Source organism: Enhydra lutris, unplaced genomic scaffold, assembly GCF_002288905.1.
Source record: "Enhydra lutris kenyoni isolate GAN:26980312 unplaced genomic scaffold, ASM228890v2 scaffoldscaffold12, whole genome shotgun sequence".
Classification (NCBI taxonomy): Eukaryota; Metazoa; Chordata; class Mammalia; order Carnivora; family Mustelidae; genus Enhydra; species Enhydra lutris.
In genome coordinates, this window is record NW_019154096.1 from 81117697 (window position 1) to 81142635 (window position 24939).

Consider the following 24939-nt stretch of genomic DNA (forward strand, 5'->3'; position numbering starts at 1 on the left):
ATACTAGGATTTGACCAATTAGGGACAACGTCTCTCATTTGGTGAAATCAGGATCTCATAATAAACCAGAAATCCCCGGTATCCTCACGAGGTTAGAGGCCAACTCCCCGGCCCCCAGCCCGCTCCCGCGCAGCTGGACACATCACCTCCCAGGACTCCTAAAAGACTGAGCGCAGAGGCTTGTGGGAAATGTAGTCTCCCGCGACAACGACGAATGCCCGCGCGGGACTCTGGGTCTTCCGGGTTCCTTCTGCGCACGTGCGGACCCGCCCCTCCTCTTCCGCCCGGAAATCCGGCTCCCTGCGGGTGTCGGCCGCTGTGGCTGCGGGCCCCGGTGGGTTGGGTCCTGTGTCCCCGAAGGTCGGTGCGAGGGGGAAAGGGGAGCCCTGCGGCCGGCGGGAGCTCGGCCGGGGGCGGGGCCTGACGTGCAGGCGCGACCCGTGGAGCGAGACCCGGTGGGCGGGGCGACGGGGCTTCGGGGCCCGCGGTTCGGGCGCCGGCTGGGCGCGCTCGGGCTGTGCTGGCGGCGGTCGCTTGGCCGGAGAAAGCGCGCTGCGGGGAGCCCAGCGCGCGCTGCGGGGGGCTGGGCCCGGCGGCGGCGAGGGTGGGGGTGGGTCTGCAGGCGGTGCTCGTGCCGGTTCCCGCTCGGGCGTGGCGCGAGCGTCTAGATGCGGAGCGCGGGGTCCCGGTCCGCGGCGGGGTCCGCGAAGCTCCTCCCGGGAGCGGTCGTGTGCGCGGGCTCTCTTGAGGCTTCTCCGAGGCTGGGGGTCGGGCCCCCCGCACTGTGCGGTCTGCCGAGCGCTGGGCTCGCGGCAGCGTCTGCAGGACCTGGTTTGCAGGCGTCGCTGGCTGCAGGAGCGACGGCGCGGCCCCCGACGGCCATCCTGTCTTCTCTGGAAGGGGCCCCTGTGACTTGAGCGGAGGCAGAAGAGTCCCGGCAGGGAGAAGACCCCAGCTTTGCATGGCCAAGCGCGTACGGAACAGGGTTGGGGGTGCCACCTCCCCCAGAGGGCACCAGAGGCTGCGAGTTATGGGAAGGTTGGACCTGCTCTCGGGAGACCTGAGCCAGGCTGAGAGGGGCGGGCGACGGCGCGAGATGTCACTCGCCGGAGGGGCCTGGTGTGAGGGGGAGGGGTAACCTGCTGAGGCTGAGAGGCCACTCGCCCCGCCGACCCCAAACACTGCCTGGCTCGGTTCTCCACTCAGGGTTTCTGTTGCCTGAACTCCCTCCGCTTGCGCAGCTGGAGCTGCTTTCCGCGCCCCCGCGATGGCCCGGGACGGGTCTGGGGGCACCTCTGCCTTACGAGAAAGGTGGGGGCAGGAAGGGGCTCCAGGGCGCGAGTGGGCTGCCGGCTCCCCGGATTGCACGCGTCGGGGAGCCCGACTTGGGGGCGGTGTGCGTTCTCTCTCTGGCCACAGTGAGGCCACGGCCGTGTCTGTTTCTGACGCCTTTTTTGATAAATGCGGTCACTTAGGACAACCGTTTCTTAGGGGAACTGCCTTAAACATGCCTGTCCCACTTTCCCTGATGTCTTCTCTGTCCTGCGGGTGCTCAAGGCATTAACAGGGCAGGTGTTCCCGCTGAAACCCGTAACCTGTCTGAAGATCAGAAATTCTACCGTGCGAAGCCAGAGCCCGTTTTTCCATTTCCGGTGTGTGAAATGGGAAGGTTGGGCGGCAGTTTTCTTCTCTAACCCATCTCTCGGGCTGCAGGTCAGACCCCGCATGCGCCCAGCTGTAGCCAACAGACTTGTGTCGAAGTAGGGGTGTTAAGACAGGTGTTTGCGGGCTCCCCACGGCCGGTCTTCCAGGGCCTCACTGGAGTCCAGCGAGCGGGCAGTCTTCCCACCCCTTAGAGGTGCGGTGTGCGGTTGTCAAGTTCTGTCGCTGGTCCTTGGTGTAAAATTCAAGACTTTCTCCCCGTGTACATGCTGAGCTCGGGGGTTTAAGTGTATCACGTTCGCGTTTGCTGGGTAACAGGCCAACCGCATTGAATGACTTTAAACAACAGTCATTTTAGGTTTTGAGGTCCTGCGGCTCCGCACTTGGGGCTGGGTGTACTCTGTCGGTTCCCATCGGTGCCTGGTTCCCAAGAGAGGCCGTGATCATCGGGTGCCGTGGCTGGGGTTGGTCGGTGAAGGCGATTTCATTTCCTTCCTGGTGGTTGGTGCTGGCTGTTGGCTGAGCCTCGTATCAGGCCTGTCCCGGGCCTCTTCACGGAGGTCAGCGGAAACGAGTCCGGGGTGTGTGCTGCGTTCCTTTTGACGAGAGCAGGTCACGTGGCGAAGCCCACGTCCGTGTTGGAGGAAGTGAACACATGGGAGCAGGTCATGGAGAACCGTCACTGGAAGAGTGCACAGCAGCACAGCATTCCGTGTCCCTTACGTGTGTCTCTTCCTGTAAAGTCACGGCCAGCAGTGTTGCGTCTACTTTCTGTGAAGACGAGGTATTTACACCGCAGGTGTCCTCGTGGAGACACTGCTGTGAAGCCCTGCGTGTGCGACTCTGTTAATAGGAACATAAACAATCGTGCTTTAATGAGCATCTTCAAGATCTTAAACCGATTCTTTCTGTTCACTGTTATAAGTCAGTAGGGAATATGTGTTTTGATGAACAAACTGTATGTGTAAATTAATGGGCCTGTAACAGGGTCTTTCCTGCCCTTTCTCAAGGTATAAAATTCTCTCGCCCCACAGGAGCTGCACACTGTCTCCCTCTCGTCTTCGCTAGCCGGTGTGGAGAGCTTCAGACAGGAGAGTCCAGGCTGTGGGAGCGGAGCCCCAGCGTCTTGGCCTGTAGCCGGTCTGGTCGCCTCCTCTCCCAGGGATCCCTCCAGAGCCCTCTGTGCGCTTCCCGGAGCAGCGGACGATGAACACATCTCTGGTGAGTCGTTGGCGTGTTTGCCCTCAGCTTGTTTGACGTGGCACTTCCTAAGCTTGGTGAGGAAGGGCTCAGGCTTTATTTATTTATTTTAATTTTATTTTATTTTTCAGTGTTCCCAGATTCATTGTTTATGCAGCACACCCAGTGCTCCATGCAGTCCGTGCCTCCTTAATAAGGGCTCATGCTTTACAATAGAAAAGTAGAAGTAAGTAAAATGCAGCTTCAGGGTGATACGCGGAAGCACGGGGACAGTGGCATGCGGATGTGGATGGGTTATATGACCTGAGAGTCGTCCCAGGTGAGTGCAGGTTGGTCTCTGGTGTTTCCGATGCCACAGCAGAATGACACACAGTGTTGCTACCTGTTCAGAAAGGACCCTCAGAAGAGGCGTGTCCCATTCTCACAGGACCTGGACTTTGCAGGCACAGAAGTCCGAAGCGGTGCCTTTGCTGGTCACACGGCTGAGGGGCGGACAGTGTTTTGCCACCAGTCCGGAAGTCAGCACTTGCAGCGCGGTGCGGCGGTCGTGGTCACCTGGTGCCGGAACGCAGTTTGCCTGAGAAAGCTTTGTTAAGGGAGAGTCCCAGGCAGCTTCTGGAGGGCCCTGCTGGGTCCGCGGCCCCACTGCGGCCACGGCCCGAGCCCTGCTAGAGTCAGACCCTGGGGTGTCTGCGGGACTGGCCGGCTGCAGGTCTTACTCTCCACGTGTTTCTGTCAGCCGGTCTGTGTAGGCTGTGTGTCCGACTGTGGAGAGTGGTATTTTCTGAGAGAGAGTTCCACGGCTGTTTGCGCCTTACCCTACTCCCTGTCGTCTTCATTCATGTCTTCTAAGTGTAGAAATAACCCTACAACCTACAGAGCGACCCAGATTATGTTTGATTCAGTAATGGTGCTGGGGGCTGTGCCTCACTCGACTCTTCTGCCGTGGGAAAACTGCTGTGCAGGGTCTTCTCCTGGACGTTCTCGTCTGTTAGCTTCTGGGGCGGCCTCCCTGGTGGTTTTTCTGCTTGTTCCTCTCCTGAACGCAGCTCATCCCGGTGTTCAGATCTGGGCCCCATTTTCACACTCTGTGGTTTTCCTGGACTTGTCTGGCCCTCTGTGGTTGGACAGTCTGGACAGCGCCTCTCTCCAGCTCGGACCTCTTCCCTAGCCTTTCGACCACTAGTCCAAGCCCCTGGGGAATGGTTTCGTGCAGCCGTCCAGAAGGCGCCCCAAGCGGAGTGAGTCCTGTGGGAAAAGCGCATCTTCCTTTCTTCTCTCACGTGTCCTTCTTCCAGTTAGCCAGTGACCGTCACGACCAAAATGGAGTTTCTGTTCTCCCTCTCTCTCCCCACGAACCTTGACTGGCATCGAGGTCTGGACAAATGGATAATGAGATGGAGCCGCCATTTCAGTCACACCCCACTGCAGTCATACAGAATAGCGTCATTGTCCTCCAGCTCCTCCGTGCTCCTTCTGTTCATTCTTCCTGCCTCCTAGCCCTTGGCCGTTGGTGATGCTTTTCCTGTCTCCGTAGTTTTGCCTTTGACAGGCAGGCGTGCAGTTGGAATCACACGGTATGTGGTCTTTGACGTTTGCTCCTTTTACTTACTAGGGTGCATTTGCGTTTCCTCCCCCATTTTCCCCTCGCCCCGATAGCTCCTTTGTCTTCAGCCCCGCGTGGCGTTCCCTTGTCAGAGGGGGGCACAGTTGATTCGTGCATCCGCTGAAAACATTTGGTCACGTCCAGGTGTTGATGGTTATGAATAAAGCCGCAGTAGGCATCCGTGTGTTGGTTTCCAGATGGACGTAAGTTTTCAGCTCCTCCAGATGCGTATCAGAGGTGCAATGAAGGGATCGTGGGTTGGAAGTTTGTGTGTACTTGTGCGGACGGTACAGCTGTCTTCCAAATGGCTAAACCATTTTGGTGGCTCGATATGGCAGCCATAGCAAGTTAAAACTCTGCACTTCATTCCGTTACCTTTTTATTCACTCCTCACAGGGTTTACCACACGAGTCTTTACCAAACATACTAGAGTAGTCGTGCCCTACTTCATAGAAAATAGGAACTTTTGAATAGTATAAATCCATTGCTGCCCCTGTCGTGTGAACTGTGGATCGTACACACGTGTGTACATACTGAACCTACAGACGTTATGAGTGCCCTGTACATTGTTGCAGTGTTTTCCCTAAAGGATCATGTTTTTTATAGACGTGAAGAAGGAAAATGCATATATATATATATATATATATATATAGTTCTTATATTTTCCTACACACTTGGCATTTCCAGTGATTTGATTCTGTCTTATGGATCCAGATTATCTGGTGTCACTTTGTTTCAACCATGGAGAAGGTCCTTTGGCATTGTAGTGCCGTCTTCCGATGAAGAATTATGTTAGTTTGTATTCCTCTGAAAATGTTTGTATTTCACTTCAGTTTTGTAGCATAACTGCTCAGTGGGTGCAGAATCATGGAATCGAAGGATTTACATTCACCACTTTGTTTTCCCATTGTTTCTGATAAGTTGCCCGTCCTTCCACGTACTTGTACCTGAACGTGCTTGCTCTTCTCTGGCTGCTTTCACGATTTCTCTTTATTTTTGGATGTTGGCAGGTTGGCTGTGATGTGCCTAGAATAGGTTTGTTTGGTTTTTGTTTTTTGTTCTTTTCCTAAATCTAACTTAATTATGGGCACTGAAGTTAATAAATCTGAATATTCAGGTCATTCACAAAATTTGTGAAGGTTGTAGCCATTGTTTCTGAAATATGTGAATGCTCTATTTTTCCTCCTTTCCTCATGGAACTGCAATTACATGTTGTTAGACTGTTTTTTAAGTTGTTTATGGGCCTCTTTTTATTTTTCTTCATTTTTTTCTCTCATAAATATTAGAAAATATCTGTTGATCCATCTCCCAAGTTCAGAGACTTTCTTTTGCTGTTGTTCCCAGTCTGAGGTAGGAAATTGCTGCTGTGGTATCCCTTTACCTTACCCCACAGTACAGAGTACAAACCATGGGTATATTTTGTACAAGACCAAACACACAAAAAAGAATGAACTCCTAGACTTCCTGTTCTGATCCAGGCTAATGCCTTGAATTGAGGTACGTGTCATTCCAGGAATTGGTGTCCTTTGAGGACGTGGCTGTGAACTTCTCCTGGGAGGAGTGGCAGGACCTGGATGATGCTCAGAGGACCCTGTACAGGGCCGTGATGCTGGAGACCTACAGTAGCCTGGTGTCACTGGGTGAGTGAGAGTGTTCTGGCAGGTGTAGGCCCTTTCCTCTTCGTGGGTAAAGGTGCAGCGGTGTATGAAGTGAAAGGCTGCTCAGGTTTAAGATCCGTGGCCCAGAAGAATGTGCGTGCTCACCCCCTAATCGGACGTTCATGTTGGCCCTTCACCGTACAGTCCTTGGAGCTCTGCTCATGTCATTCTTCAAAGGCCCTGAAACTTAAGCAGTTTGTTAAAAGTCCCACTTACTTCTGATCAACAGGGCACTGCATTTCCAAACCTGAGGTGATTGTCAAGTTGGAGCAAGGAGCAGAGCCGTGGGCTGTAGGGGAAGCCCCAACCCAGCGCCTCCCAGGTCAGTGAGTGCATACTGGGCAGGGGTCTATGAAGAGGAGAGCCGATGTTGGCCGTGCTGGGCTGTTTTCCCAGGTGCTTTTCCCAGGTCCAGACCTCAGGACAGTGAGTCTGCATGGATCACACTCCTGCCTTCTTCACTCTCACAGTATGGCTCTCACCCACAAATGTCCCCTGCTTTTTTTAATTGCCCACTCTTTTCTTAGACTTATCCAAAATCCATTCCTTACCTGCCTCCTCTTAGAATATCTTTCTTCGTTAGCCGTTGTCTCTGGGTTCAAAGATGCCCTCCTTTCCTCCATTCTCATGCACTGTTTTCTTTCGAGTGTTTGTTTATACCCTCATTTATTCTTTCAACACAGGTTAAGCATGGGTCATCTTGTAGTTGTGGGGATTACAATGGTAATCAAATACATGCCATCCTTTCTAGGAGATTACTTTCAGTTGAGTCAGAATGAAGCAAATACACAAAACACTAAGAAGTGGGTAACAATCAGAAATAATGTTTTACCACTCTGAGAGAAAAACTGGGGTGTGTTATTTTAGTAGGGAAGCCCAGAGAAAGTATTTTTGAGGGAATTATCAAGACTTTACTTTCAGATAGCTTTAACCTGAGGTGATAATTTAGATTTTCCCGTGTTGACAACATAACCCGTACGGGGTATAATGTCGGGAGTGGAGATTAGGCGTCACTATTAGGAGCTGCAAACTAGAACAGTCTTCAGCCTGACTGGTGTTTGAGGCACAGGATGAGCGGAGGTTGCCCAGGTAGTTGTTAAGGAAATGAGAGAGCGCAGGACCAAGCCTTGTCAAGCGCAGAATCAGTGTCACAGGGGGCGGTGTGGAAAGGGGTGATCCACAGCATGGGGGCAGAATCTGGAGTGCATGCCTTCTCAAGGCCAGTGAAGCCAGGGGTTTCAGGATGCAGTTGCTCCTGCTAAGTAACCCTAATATAACAGAGAATCCAGTCCATGCATGGACTCCATTTCCACTGAAAGTAGGACACAGCTGATACTCCAGAGTGCAAAACAGAAGCCTTTAGAAACAGCAAATTGTCAAGTAGGGATGCACTAGCAGGAAGCAGAGCACAGCAAAACAGGTGAGACTGCTTTTCCCAGAAGCAGCCAGAAAAAGACTTTTCAGAGCTCATGGGTGCAGCCTGTGTTGCAGAACCTAAATTGTTGAGACCAGCAGGGAGGGTAGCCCAACGAGGAGAATTGGAACTTGGTTGTAAGAAGCCAAGGCATAGGGTTTCATTAGGAGTTAGCAGAAAGCGGTCTTTGGCTAGCGTGGAGAAGGAGAGAGGATGCCTGTAGCCATCCCCCAAGAAGTAGTGAAAAAATAAAGAAACGTGGGTACAGATCCTTGTCCCTAAGCGGTATCCCTGCTTAGGTGACAAATGGCCATCTACTGTATCCTAAAGTAGCCAATCCAGGACGATCCTGTCACCTTCAAAGCTGAGTGATGAGGAAAGGCCAAGCAAAAAGGAATGTGCAGTTATTGTGAGAGAAAACAGGAAACGGAACAGAGATGACAGATGAAAAAACTCAGCCGAAACTGTGGCTAGGGAGTAGGTGACTGTTGTGACTTCCTCTTGGATCCAGAAAGGAAAAAAGAAACTTAAAAAAGCAAAACCGAGGGCGCCTGAGTGGCTCAGTGGGTTAAAACCTCTGCCTTCAGTCAGGTCATGATCTCAGGGTCCTGAGATCGAGCCCCACATCGGGCTCTGCTCAGTGGGGAGCCTGCTTCCCCCTCTCTCTCTGCCTGCCTCTCTGTCTTGTGATCTCTGTCTGTCAAATAAATAAATAAAATCTTTAAAAATAAATAAATAAATAAAATCTTAAAAAAAAAAAAAAAGAAACGACAAATAAAACCGTGATTTGATATTCAAGAATCTATTAGTGTCATTTGTTACATGAATTCGTTAGGGAGAAAAATAATACGCTTATCATAACATACCCATTATTGATTCTTTAAAATTCATATCCTGCTGTTGTTGGGTCTGTTATCAAAGGCACGAGACTGAGACAAAGTTATGCAAAGCCTTATTCTATGCCAAGCATTGGAAGTCAGACTGACTGGCCAGGGCCGCCTCCGAAGAGAGCGACGCCCCTTGGTCTTACAGGCTAATTTTATAGGGCACAACCACAGACCTCTACGTATGTGGCTTTGGCTGATTGGATGTCTCCTACCTGTGTGTTTTAGCAACGGTTACCTGGAACCGATACTAGTAACTGCTGAGGCATTTATTAAACAACAAAGTGGCTACCTAGGCAACATGGAGTCACTCTGGCTAAGCAGGCCCAAGCAGGCCCTAGGGGTTTAACAGGTTTTAACGTGGAATCGGCCCCAATACTGTGATGGAAAGAAACTGCTTTATTCCTACACAAATCTTCCATAAGAAATGCTTAGGTGTGGTTCACAGACGTGGTTCCTTTGTCTCACTTCAGACGTCCAGAGTGCAGGTGACCTGATTGAGGCCTGCCAGGAGCATCAGAGCAGACATGTGGGGCAAGTTGGGTTCTCCAGCAACAAAAGGTCAGCTACAAAGAGAACCGCCTTGGACAAACCATTTAATTTGAGCGCAATCCACATTTCAGACCTGGTTATAAATAATGGAAACTGTTCAGGAATGAAGCCAGAGGAGTTTGATGTGTGTCAGAACATGTTTCTCCCTGGTGAGCCTGATGAGATGCATGGTGGAGAGCAGCCTGAGGACCGTAATATGAGCGGCAAACCCTTCGGGTGTGAACACCGTAGTTTTCATCAGAAGGGTCAGATTTTGCAGCCACCTTTTGAATTTGGTGGGCAAGGGCACGACTTTAGCAAGGAGACAACCACCTTTACACATAGCAGTGCTCCTGTGGGAGAGACTGCCTGTAACTGTGATGACTGTTGGAGAGCCTCTGACAAGTCTGCTGTCGTTGTCCAGGAGAGAACTCACATAGGGGAGGGTCACTGTAGGTGTAACAAATGGGGGAACACCTGCCTGAAACCAACCCAATCGAATCTTCACAGAGCTGATTTGGAGGAGCAACACTGTGAATGTGATCAAAGCAGGGACAATTTCAGCAAGAAATTACACCTTTCTCGGCTTTCAAGAACTCAGGAGAGAAAACTTTTGAATGTGACGTATGTGGCAAAACTTTCCACAAAAAGTCTAATCTCAGTAAACATCAGAAAATGCACACAGGGGAGAAACCTTATCAATGTAGCGAGTGTGAGGAAACCTTTATCAGTAAAACAGTTCTTACAGTACATTGGAGAACTCATACAGGGGAGAAACCCTGTGCATGTATCGAGTGTAAGAAATCTTTCTGCCATAAGTCTCACCTAACTGTTCATCAGAGAACCCACACAGGAGAAAAACCATATGAGTGTTACGAATGTGGGAAATCTTTCTCTGTGAAAACCAAACTCACTGTGCATCTGAGAACACACACAGGGGAGAAGTCCTATGAATGCAACGAGTGTAGGAAATCCTTTTACCAGAAGTCAGCCCTCACTGTACATCAAAGGATTCACAATAGAGAGACACATCATGAATGCAATGATTGTGGTAAAACCTTCCATAAGAAGTCCATTCTCACTGCACATCAGAGAACTCACACAGGAGAGAGACCTTATGAATGTAAAGAATGTGGGAAATCCTTTGGCCATCGCCCAGCTCTTACCGTACATCAGAGAACGCATACAAGAGACAAACCTTATAAATGTAACGAATGTGGGAAATCTTTCTGTGTAAAGCCAAAGCTCACTGTGCATCTGAGACTTCACACCGGTGAGAAACCATATGAGTGTAAGGAATGTGGGAAAACTTTCTACCAGAAATCAAAACTCACTGTACACCAGAGAACTCACACAGGTGAGAAACCTTATAAATGTAACGAATGTTGGAAGACCTTTTGTGAGAAGTCAACTCTCAATAGGCATCAGAGAACTCACACGGGAGAGAAGCCCTATGGATGCAAAGAATGTAGGAAGACTTTCTACCAGAAGTCAGCCCTGACTGTGCATCAGAGAACTCACACAGGAGAGAAGCCCTATGGATGTGATGCATGTGGGAAAACCTTCTGTCAGAAGTCACACCTCAGCAAACATCAGAGAACTCACACTGGGGAGAAGCCATGTGTGGCAGAGACTGGCGATATGTACACCAAAACTCACTTTCTCTTTGTGTTGGGCACACAGTTCACCTGCATTTCTCGGCTCCCGTTTACTGTGGGTGGAAGCACGTAATTGAGCTCTGGCCAAGAGATCATGAACACAAATTATGAAGTTACTTCCATGCCTGGCCACAAAAAACTTACTTGCCTTTGCTGATTTTTCATTCCTTGTGCTCCGGAATGCAGATTGCCCACAGGTGTGTCTTTGGAGCCACAGGGTGAAGATGGCAACCAGGACTTAAGGCAGAAAGGACCGACTGGGGAGGGCAAAGATCTTCCCAACGCTGCCTCACAAATCTTCACCTGCACTTACCTGAGTGAGAAGTAGTCACTGTTGAATCCTATGTGTGACCTATTTCCAACAATGTGAGTCCATTGTAGCTAGTTCAGTTTGCGAATTTGAGGTTGGATTTTCGTGTAAGTCCTTGTGTCCCAGTCCTCGTGTAAGAGAGTCACACAGGAAAGAACCTTTGTTGTCCCTTTTCATCCCCAAGCAATGGATGGAAAAATCAAATCATAGGAAGAAAGAAATTCAATAAATGCAGGAATGCCTTTATTGGGCAGAGACAGGTCATTGAACACTGAGGATAATGTAAAACCTTATAAATATCTTTAATGTGTCCCAATTTTCAACAGAATGTCCAGCTTTATATCAGTGAATTTTTCATGAAGCAAAAACTATCAGTTTAGGTAATGTGGGTTAAAAAAATTCAGATAGAAATGATACATACTATATTAAAGAAAATTTTTGAAAGACTATAGACCATTTGTTCTCTGGGGTGATTTTTGCCTCTACAGGGACACTTGGCAATACTACTCCTGGTGAGTAGCACAGTCAATTCTGAGTTTTTCTATTTGGGGTTGTTACAGGGCCCACAAAGATCCTAAGGGGTGGAGAAGTAGAGTCCACCTGTTGATGTAAAGGCATCTTACAAGAGCGTGTGGCCGTCTCTGGAAAATACAGTGGGACACCACCTGCTTTCTGGCCACAGAGTTCACATCACTATAAATGCACACACACGAACACTCAAAGGGTTCCAACTTATAAAGCTATTTGGCTGAACATCTAGGACGTCGTCCTCTATCAGGACAAGGTGCACAGTCTCTGGGAGCAGTGCCTTCTGTGTGGTTGCTCTTAGTCTGAAGCCATGTGACCTCAAGTGGCCACTTAGGTGGCCCACAGTGTAGCATGGAGATGGGGACACTCAGTCCACTCAAAGGGGAGGGCAATTGGGAGGCACTCAGCCATCTGTGGTCCCCAAGAACTCTGAAGTCTAGCAGGGCACCCCATCAGCCCCTTGGTCAGGGTACAGTGGGTCTGAGGGTGACTTCCAAAGCTATGGGTTCTGCACTCTGTCACCTCATCCAACACATAACCACATAACCAGTTTTTTGTTTGTTTTTACTCTAACTAGTTTCTTCAGGTGTATTTCCTGCCCAGAGGGCTCTTTTCATTTGAACTGTTTCTAAACTTATTTCAAATTGATTTAATTTCCTTTAAAAAGTTTTTGGATTTTTGATCTATTAAATTATAATCCACTCCATTAGATGAAAGCCATCCCCCACCACTCTGCCTCAAACAGAGTGATGTGGGGAGAATGTCCCTAAGATTTGCAAAGACCCTCTGTGTCATCCGTCGTGAGGATTTACAAGGCTTAAGAGTCTCAGAGGAGGGTCTTAGAGCAGCATCCTTGGTCTGAGATTGACTCTGAGGCTCCATTTTGCTGATAGTGTCCTGAATGTGATCTTTAGCCTGAAGTCATTTCCTATCTCAGGGATCCTCTTTTCTGCCTGGAGAAGCTGGGAAGGAGGAGCAGTTCCATTTTCAAACCTGGGTAGTCCTGGCTCCTTGGTATTTTGTCTAGATTAATCTTTAAGACTGAACAGTTTCTTTTAGCTCATCTATCTCTACGTATACCTTATGGTAAGTGATGCTACCAGCTACGTTTTCTGTTCGTCTCAGCTAGGGACCCACCCTAGGTAGCCCAGCTCTGTGGTGAGGGGGCTACATTCCTCCTTTTCCAGGCGACACAATCTTTGGGTTTCCAAGGAAAGGGCCAGCATTTCTCATCGTGGGCTTAGCTGAACTGCAGTTCTTTGAAGTGATGTTTCCATTGTCGTGCAGGGGAATATACCAGTTTCCAGGACATGTGAGTTACTTTTATGTTACCAGTTCATTTATGATACAGGTCTGATGAACCCCATCTCAGAACGCTGGGAGGTTGATGCTTAGTGTGTCATATTTTTCCGTTCTTCCATAGTGCTTCTAATAGTGCTCTCCAGACTGGGGGCCTGTTTGGACCCCTCTCCATCCCACCACGTTACTGTCCTACCTGGATGTGGGAGCCTTTCAAGAGAAGGAATCTCTTTCTTCTTCAGTCACTGTATTTTGGCTTAGGATCACAGACTCTGACAAGCCTTGCTACCCTGAATTGGGCAAGTGCATTTACGTGCTTTGAAACATACTTCAGAAGTACACAACAGTCTTGGGTGACTGAGTCCCAGGACAATGAGGAACCCTAACACACTATGCTGTAGTGACACGTGTCTCAGTTACATATTTTGTTCCACAAGAGCACGGACTACACTTGGCCTCCAATTATGTTTCTTTTTCTCAGCTAATTGGTGGGGACTGTGGGCAAAGTACTGATTGGCTGAGAACCCCAACACCCTGCTCCTCATTTTTGGGATTTCTGGGATCCTGTATAATTCAGGCCTGAATAAGGAATTGAAACTATCACAGGGTGAGTCTGCAGAATGTGAATCCTTCTGCCCGGAGACCCAGAACCACATGTTAAGTCCTAGAAATGAGCAAAGCAGAGACTGTAAGGTTAGGGAAGCACTTGCTGAGTGCCTGCTGCAGAACTCTGGCCAAGGCCAAGAGGAGACGTGGCCAGAGCTTTACCAAGGCTCGAGGGTCAAGGGTCTTGGGCCAGACAAACCCTTCCACCCCTGCACAAACTCTGATGAGGCAGTTGTACTGAAATAGTGCTTTTATTTCTTGAAGTTCATGGAACATGCTCCAGGGCAGGGAGAGTCCTCCTTGCCTACGAGGGCACAGGGCCTTGCTTGGTGGGCAGCTCTGGGTCTTTCTCCTCAATGACTCCTAGGAGCTTGGGATTGGCCTGTGGGAGGTCAGGGTCTGAGGAGGCAAGCCTCCATGCATCCCTGTGACCACACCCTCACTGGGACCTGCCTCTTTCTAACCCACGCCGCCAGCCTCTGCACTTTTGTCTTGGTTGTGCCCTGAGAACACCCCCAAAGACCATCCTCCGAGGACTCTGTGGTTCCCCTTCCTTGCTTTCCTGTGCCCGGCTCCTTTCGTGAGCTATCTCTGCTCCCTGCCACCGAATTCCAGGACTCACAGGTTCTCCTGGGCCAGCCCCTTCCTCTTGTTTGCTTTGGCCTCCAGCAGGGATCTGCATCCCAAGCTTTTCCAGCTCCTCCTTAAGCCTGGACCAAAAAGGGAGAGGCAAGCAGAGGAGAAGGGACAAGATGGTGTGAGGAGACCAGGAGACCTGTGAAAAGGGAGCCGAGATGCCCTCAGCCACTGTCCCCTTGGGATGAGGGGCCGGGCCTCCATGCCCACCTCTGCCTCCTCTGCTGCAGCTGCTGGCACTTCTGCTGCAGCTGCTCGTGGTGCCGTGCGGCGGCCTCCAGGAGCTCCTGGGCCTTCTTGTTCTCCTCCTCAAACAGACGCCTGAGGGTGCAGCTGTCAGCCATGGCAGCTCCCTCCCTCCTCCCCATTCCCGTCCCCATCATCTTGCTCTTACACCGCAGCTGCTGCTTCCTGGCTGCGGAGAAAGAGCCCTTCAGCTATGGCCGAGCAGCCATCAGCCGCAAACTGGGAGCACAGGCGATGCTTCACGTCCTCCAGCTTTGCCTCCACAAGCTTCTCTGCAGCAGTAAGGGACTGATGAGCAGGGCAGGGCAGGGCAGGACACATCAAGGCCGCCCCATCCGCCAGGCCTCACCTTCTTTGAGCAGTTGCTCCTTGCTGCTGTCCAGGGTGCCTATCTCCTGGGCCATCTGCTCTGGCCTCTGAGTAGGTAGAGAGGAGGCCTGTCCATGCGTCCCGTCCTCCTCCCACGCACCTCAGAGAACCCTACCTGGATGTGGTCCCTACTTAGCCTGCCTCGCTTCCTCCTACTCTGGGCCTCTGGGCACACAAGGCACATTCCAGATTCAGGGCCTTAGTGCTGGCCATCTTCTCTCCACCACCGTCTCTCTGTCTCACCCCAGATCCCGTGATGCTGCGCTAGGGAGGCCAGGAGTTTTGGAAGCCTTGAAATCAGGTCTGAGGCAAGTACTTCTTACAGGGGATCCTGAAACCATTACAAGTCAGAACTGTGCCCAGAGAATCAGTCACCAGACTGGTACTGCAGCTCCCCTTCCCTTTGCGTGGCTTCCCCACCGAGCCCCTCCAGCCTAACACTGATCCTCTCTGCCCCCCCCCCCTTTTTTTTTTGGCACCGGGATCCTTGGTTTCCCACTGTCTGCCCTGTACCGGTCATCGCTGCAAACACACCCACGGATCTCCCTTATGGATAACCTCTCCCTGGTTTATCAGGGTTCTTCCTGGCCACTGAAGGGCGCGGGGGGGAGGGGAGCAGCCGGGATGGACGGGCAGGATCAGTGAAGAGGACAGCACTGGGTGGTGCCGAGCGACTGAGCTGAGGGCCATTTTGATGTATGACCACAAGGGCTGGATCAGGAGCTGGGTGTGGCAGGTGCGAGGAAGGAGGCCTGCAGTGGGACCCTGAGTTTTGGGCCTGGGACTTCCGGGGAAGATGTGGAAAGTGGGAGGAGTGGCTTTGAGTGACTCACGTGGAACTTCCAGAGGTCCTTGTGCTGGCCCATCAGATCCTCCAGCTGTTCCTCAAAATCCAGCCTGTGGACCAGTCACACAAGATGAGGGGCCACGGGCTGAGACATTCCTCCCCACCTTGGCCCAGGCCAGGGGTCTTCATGCACAGACTTTGGGAGACTTGCTCCTGTTCTCTGCTCTGCAGGAAGCACCTTCCCACCTTGACCCTCCAAGCCTCAGCCCTGCCAGCTCCTCCTCTAACCACCATCCCCAATATTACCACATCCACAACCCGTCCCAGCACATCGCCCCCATCCTGCCTGGCACTGGGCACCGGGCTTTACCTCAGTTGCCTCTGTTTGTTCTTCTCTTCCTCAATCTGGGAATTCAGGGCAGAAATTCGCTCCTTGCACTCCTGCAGCATGGTCTGCTTCCTGGGAAGAGGCAAGGCAGCCCTCAGTCATATTCTCTGAATGTTTCTGAATGACAGGGCTGGGGCGGGGCTTCTGCCTCCTCTTGGGGTCTGCTCTGGCTTTCCGGGCTGAGGTCCTTCTCTAGTAACTTCGTGGGGGGTGGGGCATGAGCACATGACCCTGGAAATACTGTTGCGAAATCAGGGAGCTCCACACCGACACACGTGCACAAGCACACATACATACTGATCTCATCCAAATTTCCCACATAGCTCCAATGTTGGTATGTGAGGGCTTAGGGGCACGGATCACAGAATGAACTAAATCAAGGTTCAGGAAGTGGAGAGATGGATTCACAAATACAGAGGTGGATGGAAGGATCGTGGACAAACGGAGAGACACTGGGTGGCTTGATGCCTAAATGAAGGGACAGACGAGTGAAGAGCGAGCCAAGGAGCCGATTTTAAGAAGAGTCACGGGCATAGAATAAGAAACGGCTGAAAGCATTTGATATCCTAACAAATGAATGATGATCCCAGTGAGTCAGAGTACCCTTAACACTACTGTGCACCATGGGGTCAAGGTGGGAAGCCATGCATCTGGCCTCTCTTTTTTACAGATTGGAGACAATGTGACCTGTGGATCTGGAACTGATTTTCCTTCTTTCATGAAAGGGGGGAGCAGAGCAAGTCCCAGATGTAAGCTCTTACCTCTGTGCCTCACTTTCCTTCTCCTGGCAGTGGAGCCGGAGGATCCTTAGGGTCTCTGCAGGGAGAAGAGCCAAGGGCCCCATGAAAACCCATGGAAGCATCAAGATTGGGCATTCATGACAGGGTCAGATCATGTGAGGTCTTGTGGACACCTGATAGGACTCTGTCATTTGCTGAAAGTGTGGTGGAAGCCACAGGAGGGCTGCAGGCTGATTCAGGTTTCAAAGGGCTTCAGCTGCTCTGGAGAGATTGGCCTCTGTGCGGTGACAAGGGCAAAAGCCTGGAGACAGAGCGCCTGCGATTACCTTGCTTTTTGTTCAAGATCTCTTTCAGGTGTACTTTCTCTCCAGTCACTGGAAGACACAGGAACACATTCAGGCATCAGGAGGCATCACCCCACCCTCAGGGAGCGCATCTGCCCCTCGTCACACAGGCAGGTTGGGACAGCACCACTTTAATCCCAAATGTGGACCCCTTGAGTTGAGCCCCCTCCCCTCTTGAGCAACACTCCACGTAAGCAGCAAAGGGCCCTGGGGTTGATCAAGGCTGACTGTGAGGATCCTGTGGAAGGACAGTGTGTCTCCATGGACGGGGGCGAAAAAACACATCCCACGAACTGGGACATGGGCTAGGAAGAAACACACCAAGCAGTTAAGGGGAATGCGATCAGGTGGGGACAGGTGCTGTCTCTAGATGGGATGACTTGGGGGAGGTTGACCTGAGAAGGGGACATTCAAGGTAAGAGCTGCTGAGGATGTTGGCAACAGCAACCGGCACTATCTGGGACAGAACAGCCTATCAAAGGCCCTGAGTTGGAAGTGCGCTTGGAGAGGACTCCGGAAACACTCCTACCACAGACTGGGGCTGGAGAGGGGGTAGGAGCCCTTGGTCACAGCAACAATGTTGTGTCCAGAATACTGAGTTCAGGAAGGCATGACACCGAAGACCTCTGGGTGACCCCAGCATGCTTACATGAGTCCATTTCCCTCTGGAGGGCCTCCCAAACAGTCCGGGCCTCTCCCAGCTCTTCACTGGCCTTCTTTTTCGCTATGCCGAAAAGCAGAACAATGTGTAAGTGCAGCCTCCACTGCCTTATTCCTTGGAAACTGACATTTCTCCTATATCTTCCAGGAAACGTGGGCTGGGGGCAGATTTCAAAGCAAGAAGTGAGGCTTCCAGAGCACAAGCCGTACTTGCTGGGCTCAGGTGACAGCAGCACCAGGCTCATGGACACAGGACTACAGCAGCTGCATTTAGATGGGCCCACCCTTGGTTAACGATCTGCTGCTGCTGTCACGACCTACTCAGTCATCTCTTAACAAGGAGCCCTGCACACATGTCGCTGGTGCCTGAGCTCACCTTGCTGAACCTCGTTAATCCGATTAATCAGGACTTCAACCCTGGGCTCCAGGCTTCCCGCTGCAGGAAGGAAAGAAGTTGAGTGGAGATGCGAGAGCAGGCAGAGGGAGCTGGGGGCCCTACGGGGACTCTTCCTGGGCAGGGAGACGAGGACAAACATTAATACAGACACCGGGTCAGGCTGTAGTCACTGTAGCCGAGACACAACGAATTAAAGAGTGGAGGAGTAGGGCCCGTTCTTCAGATATGGGAGGACCTGGTAAGGGCCCCGTCAGAGGGAGGGCGGTTCCTGGGGCAGGTGGGAGACAGTGAGGAGGGACACGGCTGGAAGGAGGCCGGTCGGCAAGCGGAGAGCAGCAGAGCTAAGGCGGAGGGAAGGAGGTGCAGGAGAAAACCTGGACTTAAAGCAGCTGGGGCCACATGGGCGGCTTAAGGAGGTTTTGGGAAAATTTCTCGCCTTCCATCCCCTCATACTTTAATTCTGAATCATGGGGCTGTATTTTACTTCAAGGAATTAAGCTTTAAAAGTGAGAGTAAGTGAGCTGATTTCCCAAGTCTGTGAATTGTGGGGGCTACAGAGGACACTTGTGACCTTTCTGCAACTTCTTCACCATTTCCAGCAAGTCTTCAATTTTCTGTGAGGATTTGGCTTGCCCTGTGGAGACAAAGCCAGACATGTTAGAAGCCTGAAGGAGTGGGAGTCCAACAACTTTGGTCCGGAACTGAGGGGGGCTCAGGTCTCCAGCCAGAGTGGTGCCCCTCCCTGCTCCTTGTCCTGAATGAGAGAGGAGTCAGGCCGTTTCACAGTCAACTGCTAAACTGTGAAGTCATGCCACAGATTTCCCCTTCATAAGACCCAGCCCAAGGGGAGGGCTGAACTCTCACTGCCTGTAGTACTCAAGATTGGGTCAAAGCTCATAATATACTAGCGAAAAAAAAAGAAGGGGTACAAAAGACCTCTGGAAACACGGAGTCAAAAATCACTAACTGCACGTGGCTAATTAGCTAGAAAGTTCTAGAGAGTCTTATAAGAAAAATCCCACAAAGAACAAAAGAAAATCCAAGACATCTCATTTGAAAAATGCAGTTCTTCTATATACAATCCTTTCTTATTCTGAAGCCTCCCAGTACAATATTTCATATTAACCTACTTATAACGAATACAGGCACTTATTTTTAATCCCTTGACGAACTGCTAGATCTAAGCAATTATTATTAATGGTACTGACCCATCACAATAAAGATAACTGGACACTATGAGCCTCTTGAGGTAAAAATATAATACAGAACTTTTGCCAAAAAATCAGATGAGTATCTGGTAATCCTCTCAACCTAAATGCTAACTCAGAGGACATACAGGGACACAGGACCATGGGGATGCAAGTTGCAGCGTCCAGACTGGGAGCTTCATAGGGAAACCAACTCAGCTCCTCTCACAGCTTCTGTGGGGAAGGGGAGAAAGAAGAGCCGGGCAGACTGAAACAGATTAAAGAGACACAGAAATCCGTCTAGAAAATGGACATATTTAGAGCTTGATTCAAACGCACTTTAAAAAATGCTGATGACACAATCAGGGAATTTGGGAATCTGACGGGATACTGGATGAAACTAAGGAATTACTGCAGCGGTTACTCGGCTGTGGCAGTACTACTGCATTTAGCCACCCTCTAGACGCCTGTTAGAGATACACGCGGAAGTATTTAGGGATGATATGCCACGAGGCCTGGGAGCCCCCAGCGAAACAGCGGCGTGGCGGCAGCGAGTGCGGGAGCTAAAGAGGAAACAAGCTGATAATTGTTCAAGTGGAAGGATGGGCTCACGGGGCAATTATACTTCGTTCTTGCCTTTTGCGTATGCTTACACTGCTCCACAGCATGTTTCAGTCAATACAAAGAAGGCTAGCAATCCTTCCTATGACGGGTGGAGGGAAGGAGTGAACAGTGAAGCAAAAATTACACAAATGGCCACTAAGTATTCGAAAAGACGCTCCGGAGGGCCTGCGCCGAGCTGCCCAGCCGCGTCCCCTGAGCCGGGGGCCGTCGGTCCGCAGGGCGCGTCAGGAGGAGGCCCCGCGGGACGCTGCGCGGAGCCGGTGCGGCCCGACCTCGGTAAAGAAACGCCCCGCTGAGGGCTGGTCTGGGGCCGTCCCGACGCCGCCGCGAGCGGAGCACCGGGGCTTCCCGAGGGGCCTGGCCGCCGGGCCCAAATGGCCGGGGTCGTTCCCTCGGCAGCGCGCTCCCCCACCCGCCTGCCCCGGCGCGGTCCCCACGGCCGTGCCTGCGGGCACCCCTGCGCTACCTTCGGCCTTCTCAGCCCGCTCCGTGGCTCCTGCCCGTTCCGCGTCCGAAGGCCCCAGCCGCCCGGCCATGTCCTCTGCTCGCGGGCGCCTGGCGGGTGGCGCCTCGGTGGGGATTGGCCGAAACTCGCGCCCGGGGCGGGGCCTCCTGCCGCACGCCTGCGCACTGCGCTTCCGAGCGCGCTGGACCGGGTCGCAACCGCCGCGGACAGGCGCTAACGCGCATGCTTTAGGCCTCTGCGGCCGCACGTTTGGTGAAGGTGGGGCTGGGTGCGCGTGGCTTTGCAGGCTTGCGATTGGCCAGTTGAGAAGTCGGGGCTTGCGCAGGCGCAGACGGCTCTGGAAGAACCGCCCACGTGGCTGCGGCTGCGGAGGTGGGGGCGAGCACACGTGGGGGCGAGCGCACGTGCGCCCCGCGGCGGGTGTGGGGTCTAGTCTTCCGCGCTGGAGCTCGTCTCTGCGCTTGCGGCGCTGGAAGTCCTGGGGCGTTAGCTTTGCGCCGCATGGAGTTTCCGGGCGTCCGGCGGGGGGAGCGGCCTCGGGAGAGCGGGGCCCCGGCAGCGCGGGCGTCGTGGGGCTGCCGTCGTGCCCGCCCCGCCTGGAGCTCGCGGCGCTTCGTCGGGGCCTCCGGCTGCCCCGTGCGCTGGGCGCGCTGAGCCCGCAAGGCTCGGGGACTCTGTCTGAAGCGTCTCTGCGCGCCTCTGGGTGGCGGAGCGGCTTTGCGGACGGGGTGGGGGCAGACGCGCGGGCGCGGAGCGAGGAGCGAGGCACGGGGCGTGGGGGGCCGCGCGGTTTGCCCCGGGGGACAGGGGGACAGGGTGCTCGTCGCGGGGCGCGTTCGGAAGCGCCGACCCCCGCGGTCCTCCGCTGCGGGCGGGGGGGGTGTCGTCCCGGCGGCGCCGAGCCCGCTCGCAGAGTCGGTTCCGTGTCGCGTGCTGCTCTCCCCGCGAAGTGCCGCTTGCTTTTATGTTCATTAGTTTTAGTTTTTAGTTTTTACAGATTTTATTTACTTTTATGTTCATTTGTTTTAGTTTTTAGATTTTAGAGATTTTATTTTCTTGACCTATCACAAGGAGGCGGTGGGGGGGGGCAGGTTCCCCGATGAGCGGAGAGCCCCACGCGGCGCGATCCCAGGACCCCGGGACCATAACCCGAGCCGAAGGCAGAGGCTGAGCCCGCTGAGCCCCCCAGGCGCCCCCAAAGTGCCGTTTATTTTACCGGCAAAGGATGGGCTTTGGGGTTAGTAGAGAATTAGGACAGGGCCGGGGACAAGCCGCGTGCGCGAACCCGCGGTGAAGCCGCAGAACCGGCGAGAAGAGGCCCTTCCGCGGAGGCGGCGGCGCTGGGGGCTGCGGCGGACGGGAGCGGGTCGCGGGGACCTGCGTCCCGGAAGAGCCGCGGCGTGTCCTCGGCGGCGCGCCCCCCTGCACGGCGCCCATCCCGGTGCTGTAGGAAACCGCCCCCGCCCCCGCCCCCCCGCCGCTCCCTCCGACCTCCGGGCTTCACTCCGTCGGGTCTGCCGGGGCTCCCCGGGCTCCAGCGTCGCTTCGGCCGAGGTGCTCGCTCCTCCCGCGGAGTCGGCCGCAGCTCACGGACGCGACCCGCCCGGAGGCGCTGCGGGGTCTTCGGCTTCGGGAACACTTGCAGCGGCGGGGGGGGGGGGGGGGGGGGGGGCGGGACCCCGCGGGGGGGGGGGGGGGGGGGGGGCGAGTGCGGCGGGACCCCGCGGAGGGAAGGCCTGGGGTGGCAGCCTTCAGTGTGCGGTGCGGGATTCGGTGTTGGGGGGACGTGCTGCCTTCCGTGGCTCGTGTCCGGCGTCTGACGAGCGCAGCGTCCCGCGTGCAGCGTCTGACGAGCGGACTGTCCCCTGTCGCGGGCTCCTGGGCAAAGTCGCCGCGCGTGCGGACTGGGGTCCGTTTCGTTCCGCCGCCGCGACCCTTGCAGCCGCTTCCGTGTCCGGCTTTCAGGGCTGTTCGGGCTCCGCGCGTCTCGCCGGATCTCGGGACGGTCCGGCTGTTCACGGTCCTTCGCGCCCTCAGACGCGCCCTCAGACGCGCCGCAGGCTTGTTGCTGTTCTGCGGAAAATGCCTTCGGAGGTTTGAATTTACGTGGAGTCCGGCCATTGCTTCGTTGGATGAACGAGTTGACGGTCTTTGACGATCTCCAAGTACGAGGAACTCTCGGGTGTAGGGGCGCCTTCCTCAGTTTCTTTATCAGCATCTTTCACTTTCGAAGTCACGGATGTTCACTTCTTGGTTAAATTCGTTCCTAGATGTTTTATTAATTTTGATGAAAGTGTTAGTGATGCGATTTTCTCAGATTTTCCTGGGGATGGTTTGTTGAGAATACGGAAGGGGCGAGAATGCCCGAACCCGTCAGCGCCCTTCCCGGCGCACGAACAATGCGGTTGACAGGACACACAGTGACAAGAGAAAGTACTGTTTGATTTTGTGCCTATGCAGAACCCGGAGAGATGTGGGAACTCCCAACGCCAGGCGAAAAGAGGTACATGTGTCACCTGAATTCAGGACCAGGCCGTAGGGGTCAAGAAGCTCAAAGGGAGGGAATGCACTTCACAAGGAAAGGAAAGATCCACGTTTGGAACAGTATGTTCATGTGCTCCCGGACACAGTGAGACACAGCGGGCTTAACTCAAGTAGACCTTGATAGGTTCCTCCCTTTCTGCCAGACCTAGTTCATAGCAAGTTAGTCACCTAGACTGGTAGTGACAGCTCTCTTCCTGGGGCCAGCCCCGGGGGACGGACGTCTCCAGCACATCCACTGGTTAGGGTTAGGGCCTAGGGCTCTGGCAGGTCCGATCTGCCAGCTGTGTGGCGAGCTTCCCAGGGGCTGGGTTGAGGGTATGGGTCAGGGTGGGTCAGGCTGTGGGTTTGGGTCCCGGGAGGGGGCACAGAATGTGGGCGTGGCCAAGGGGGGCATGCAGATTTCTCCTGCTGTCAGTCCTTTGAGAGATTCCAAGTGGCATGGTATCCTTCTGGGTGACAGGCTGAGTCCTCTGGTATGGCTCAGATATCCCCATGTTCCTCCAGCTGCTGGTGGAGTGCCTGTTTCCTCCTCTCTGTGGAGGGCTCTCTCCTGTACCCGCAGTGCCTCCTCTCCTGCCAGCCTCTGCCTGTCCTCAGCCTAGAAGGGTGGATACGCTGGGGACAGAGCCGGTGCAGGTGGGACGTGGTCTCCCAGGAGGCCTGAGTGCCAAATCCCCACAGTGCTCACTCCTCCTGTGGGCTCACTGTGCCATGTCCTCCCTCAGGCTCCCTGGTTCTAAGTCATCCTCTGCTTGGGACCAACCTTGGCCCAACTCCACGTGCTGGGAATGGGAGCAGATCATATGGACCTTCTGGACTCGCGCTTCCGTGCCCGTGATAAGGGCGCAGTCTAGCCTCACAGATTCATCCGAGGAGACCCAGTACAGGAAGATGGAGGCCACTGGAGGGAGATTCCAGTGACCCCAGGGGGAGTGCTCAGGCCTTGCACAAAGCACTGAGCTGATGGGACCCAGCATGGAATGCAGGCACCAGGCCACAGGGCATGAGAAGTCTTAGTGGGGGAGGCTCTGGAAGGGGTGGGGGTTGGGGAGGCCACAGAAGGATTCCAGAAGAGGTAGGAAAGGTGGAAGGGGACAGGACAGAGCTTCCTGAGGAGTTTGATGGAAGAGTCAGAGGATCGAAGAGACCTTTGGGAAAACTCAGAGGTCCTGGAGATGTTTGCTGAAAAACAGTCATTTGGTCACAAAAGTTGTGTCACAACCCCCCCAGTTGACCCTGGCTGATAGACTCTTTGATAGAACTCATTGCATGAAGTCTAGAATATATTTACTTTTTGTCACTTTTTTCAGGACTAGATTGTTGTAGAGAAAGTGCTAAGCATGGGTCTTTCCATTCTTTTCTTTGTGCAACTGGCCTCTTTTCAGGAGCAGATTCCTGGTGCTCATCACCACTGCAAGCCCTGAGGATTGCCCCCTGTCACCTCCTTTGATGGACGTGACCATGTGAGTTGAGGGGGTGTTCACTGATGAAGCCCCAGTGCTCGGTACAGACCAGGGACCCCAAATTCTCTGCTGAATGAGGGAGGGCGTGAGGAAGGATGGGAGTGAGGGAAAGAGAGGGAGCCAGGAGGGGAGAGAGGGAGGAGGGAAGGGAGAAAGGAAAGGAGGGAGGATGAGAGTGAGGGCCATGGTGGGGGGGGGGGGAGAGAGAGGGGGGGGGGGGGGGAGAATGGGGGGGGAGGGTATGATGGGGTGAATAAATGTGGGAGGGAGGGAGGGAGGGAGTGAAACCGCAGAAGCCAGTCTGTGTATCAGGAGCCATTACTTTGGGTGAGGTCTGAGGGAACCACAGCTCAGGTCCTGGATGTTGGCTCGGGGCAGGTCCATCTGTCCTCCCAGTGCTGACCTTCCTTCTTCTTGGCCCTCTGTCATCCTGGATCCTCTCCACCTCCTCCTGAAACAGTTATGAATGTCCCCAGGAGCAGGGTGGCAGGAGTGGGGGTCTCAGGAGGGCCTCTCCTGTGCCCCAGACAACACTGAGATACTAGCCACAGGACATTCTGTCCTGAGGACTGGGATGAGGATCCCATCCATCTCCTTGGGCATGAACATTGTTCCATTGCCTGCTGTCTCCACCACTGATGTGCCAAATACTACTGAAAACACATCTGTGACAAGCCGAGCCAGAGTTTCTGGGGGTGAGTCCCAGATTGAGCCCTGCTAGGTGATAGGTGC

At 53.4% G+C, this 24939-nt stretch overlaps 2 protein-coding genes across 3 annotated transcripts; one reads left to right on the plus strand and one right to left on the minus strand.

Moving 5' to 3' along the window:
- The first annotated feature begins 310 nt into the window (after positions 1-310).
- LOC111145140 (zinc finger protein 717-like) lies at positions 311-9850 on the plus strand. Of its 2 annotated transcripts, XM_022499827.1 has the most exons (5): positions 311-334; positions 2697-2883; positions 2994-6108; positions 6356-6448; positions 8898-9850. In XM_022499827.1, exons 3-5 carry the CDS (start codon positions 6075-6077, stop codon positions 9782-9784), a joined length of 1014 nt encoding a protein of 337 aa, XP_022355535.1. In that variant the 5' UTR covers positions 311-334; positions 2697-2883; positions 2994-6074; the 3' UTR covers positions 9785-9850. The 2 variants fall into 2 exon arrangements, with proteins under 2 accessions (XP_022355535.1, XP_022355536.1); XM_022499828.1 differs by lacking the exons at positions 311-334; positions 2697-2883; positions 8898-9850 and having other exon boundaries at positions 4625-4639; positions 5982-6108; positions 6356-8088.
- Positions 9851-13660: 3810 nt separating this feature from the next.
- Positions 13661-20270, minus strand: LOC111145419 (synaptonemal complex central element protein 1). Its single transcript, XM_022500294.1, has 13 exons — positions 20201-20270; positions 18495-18557; positions 17903-17962; positions 17516-17590; positions 16849-16896; positions 16544-16598; positions 15765-15854; positions 15441-15504; positions 14588-14654; positions 14387-14510; positions 14203-14313; positions 13979-14066; positions 13661-13738 (listed from the first exon to the last, which is right to left on the minus strand). Exons 1-13 carry the CDS (start codon positions 20268-20270, stop codon positions 13661-13663), a joined length of 993 nt encoding a protein of 330 aa, XP_022356002.1.
- Between the last annotated feature and the right edge of the window lie 4669 nt (positions 20271-24939).

Coding starts and splice junctions, on each gene's coding strand:
- LOC111145419 (XM_022500294.1), bottom strand. CDS start 20,270: ATGGCCGGGCGGCTGGGGCCTTCGGACGCGGAACGGGCAGGAGCCACG. Junction 16,897..17,515: donor CCAGAGGGAAATGGACTCAT/GTAAGCATGCTG, acceptor TGTGTCTTCCAG/TGACTGGAGAGAAAGTACAC. Junction 14,511..14,587: donor GGAGCAACTGCTCAAAGAAG/GTGAGGCCTGGC, acceptor TTACTGCTGCAG/AGAAGCTTGTGGAGGCAAAG.
- LOC111145140 (XM_022499827.1), top strand. CDS start 6,075: ATGCTGGAGACCTACAGTAGCCTGGTGTCACTGG. Junction 6,109..6,355: donor CAGTAGCCTGGTGTCACTGG/GTGAGTGAGAGT, acceptor TCTGATCAACAG/GGCACTGCATTTCCAAACCT. Junction 6,449..8,897: donor CCCAACCCAGCGCCTCCCAG/GTCAGTGAGTGC, acceptor GTCTCACTTCAG/ACGTCCAGAGTGCAGGTGAC.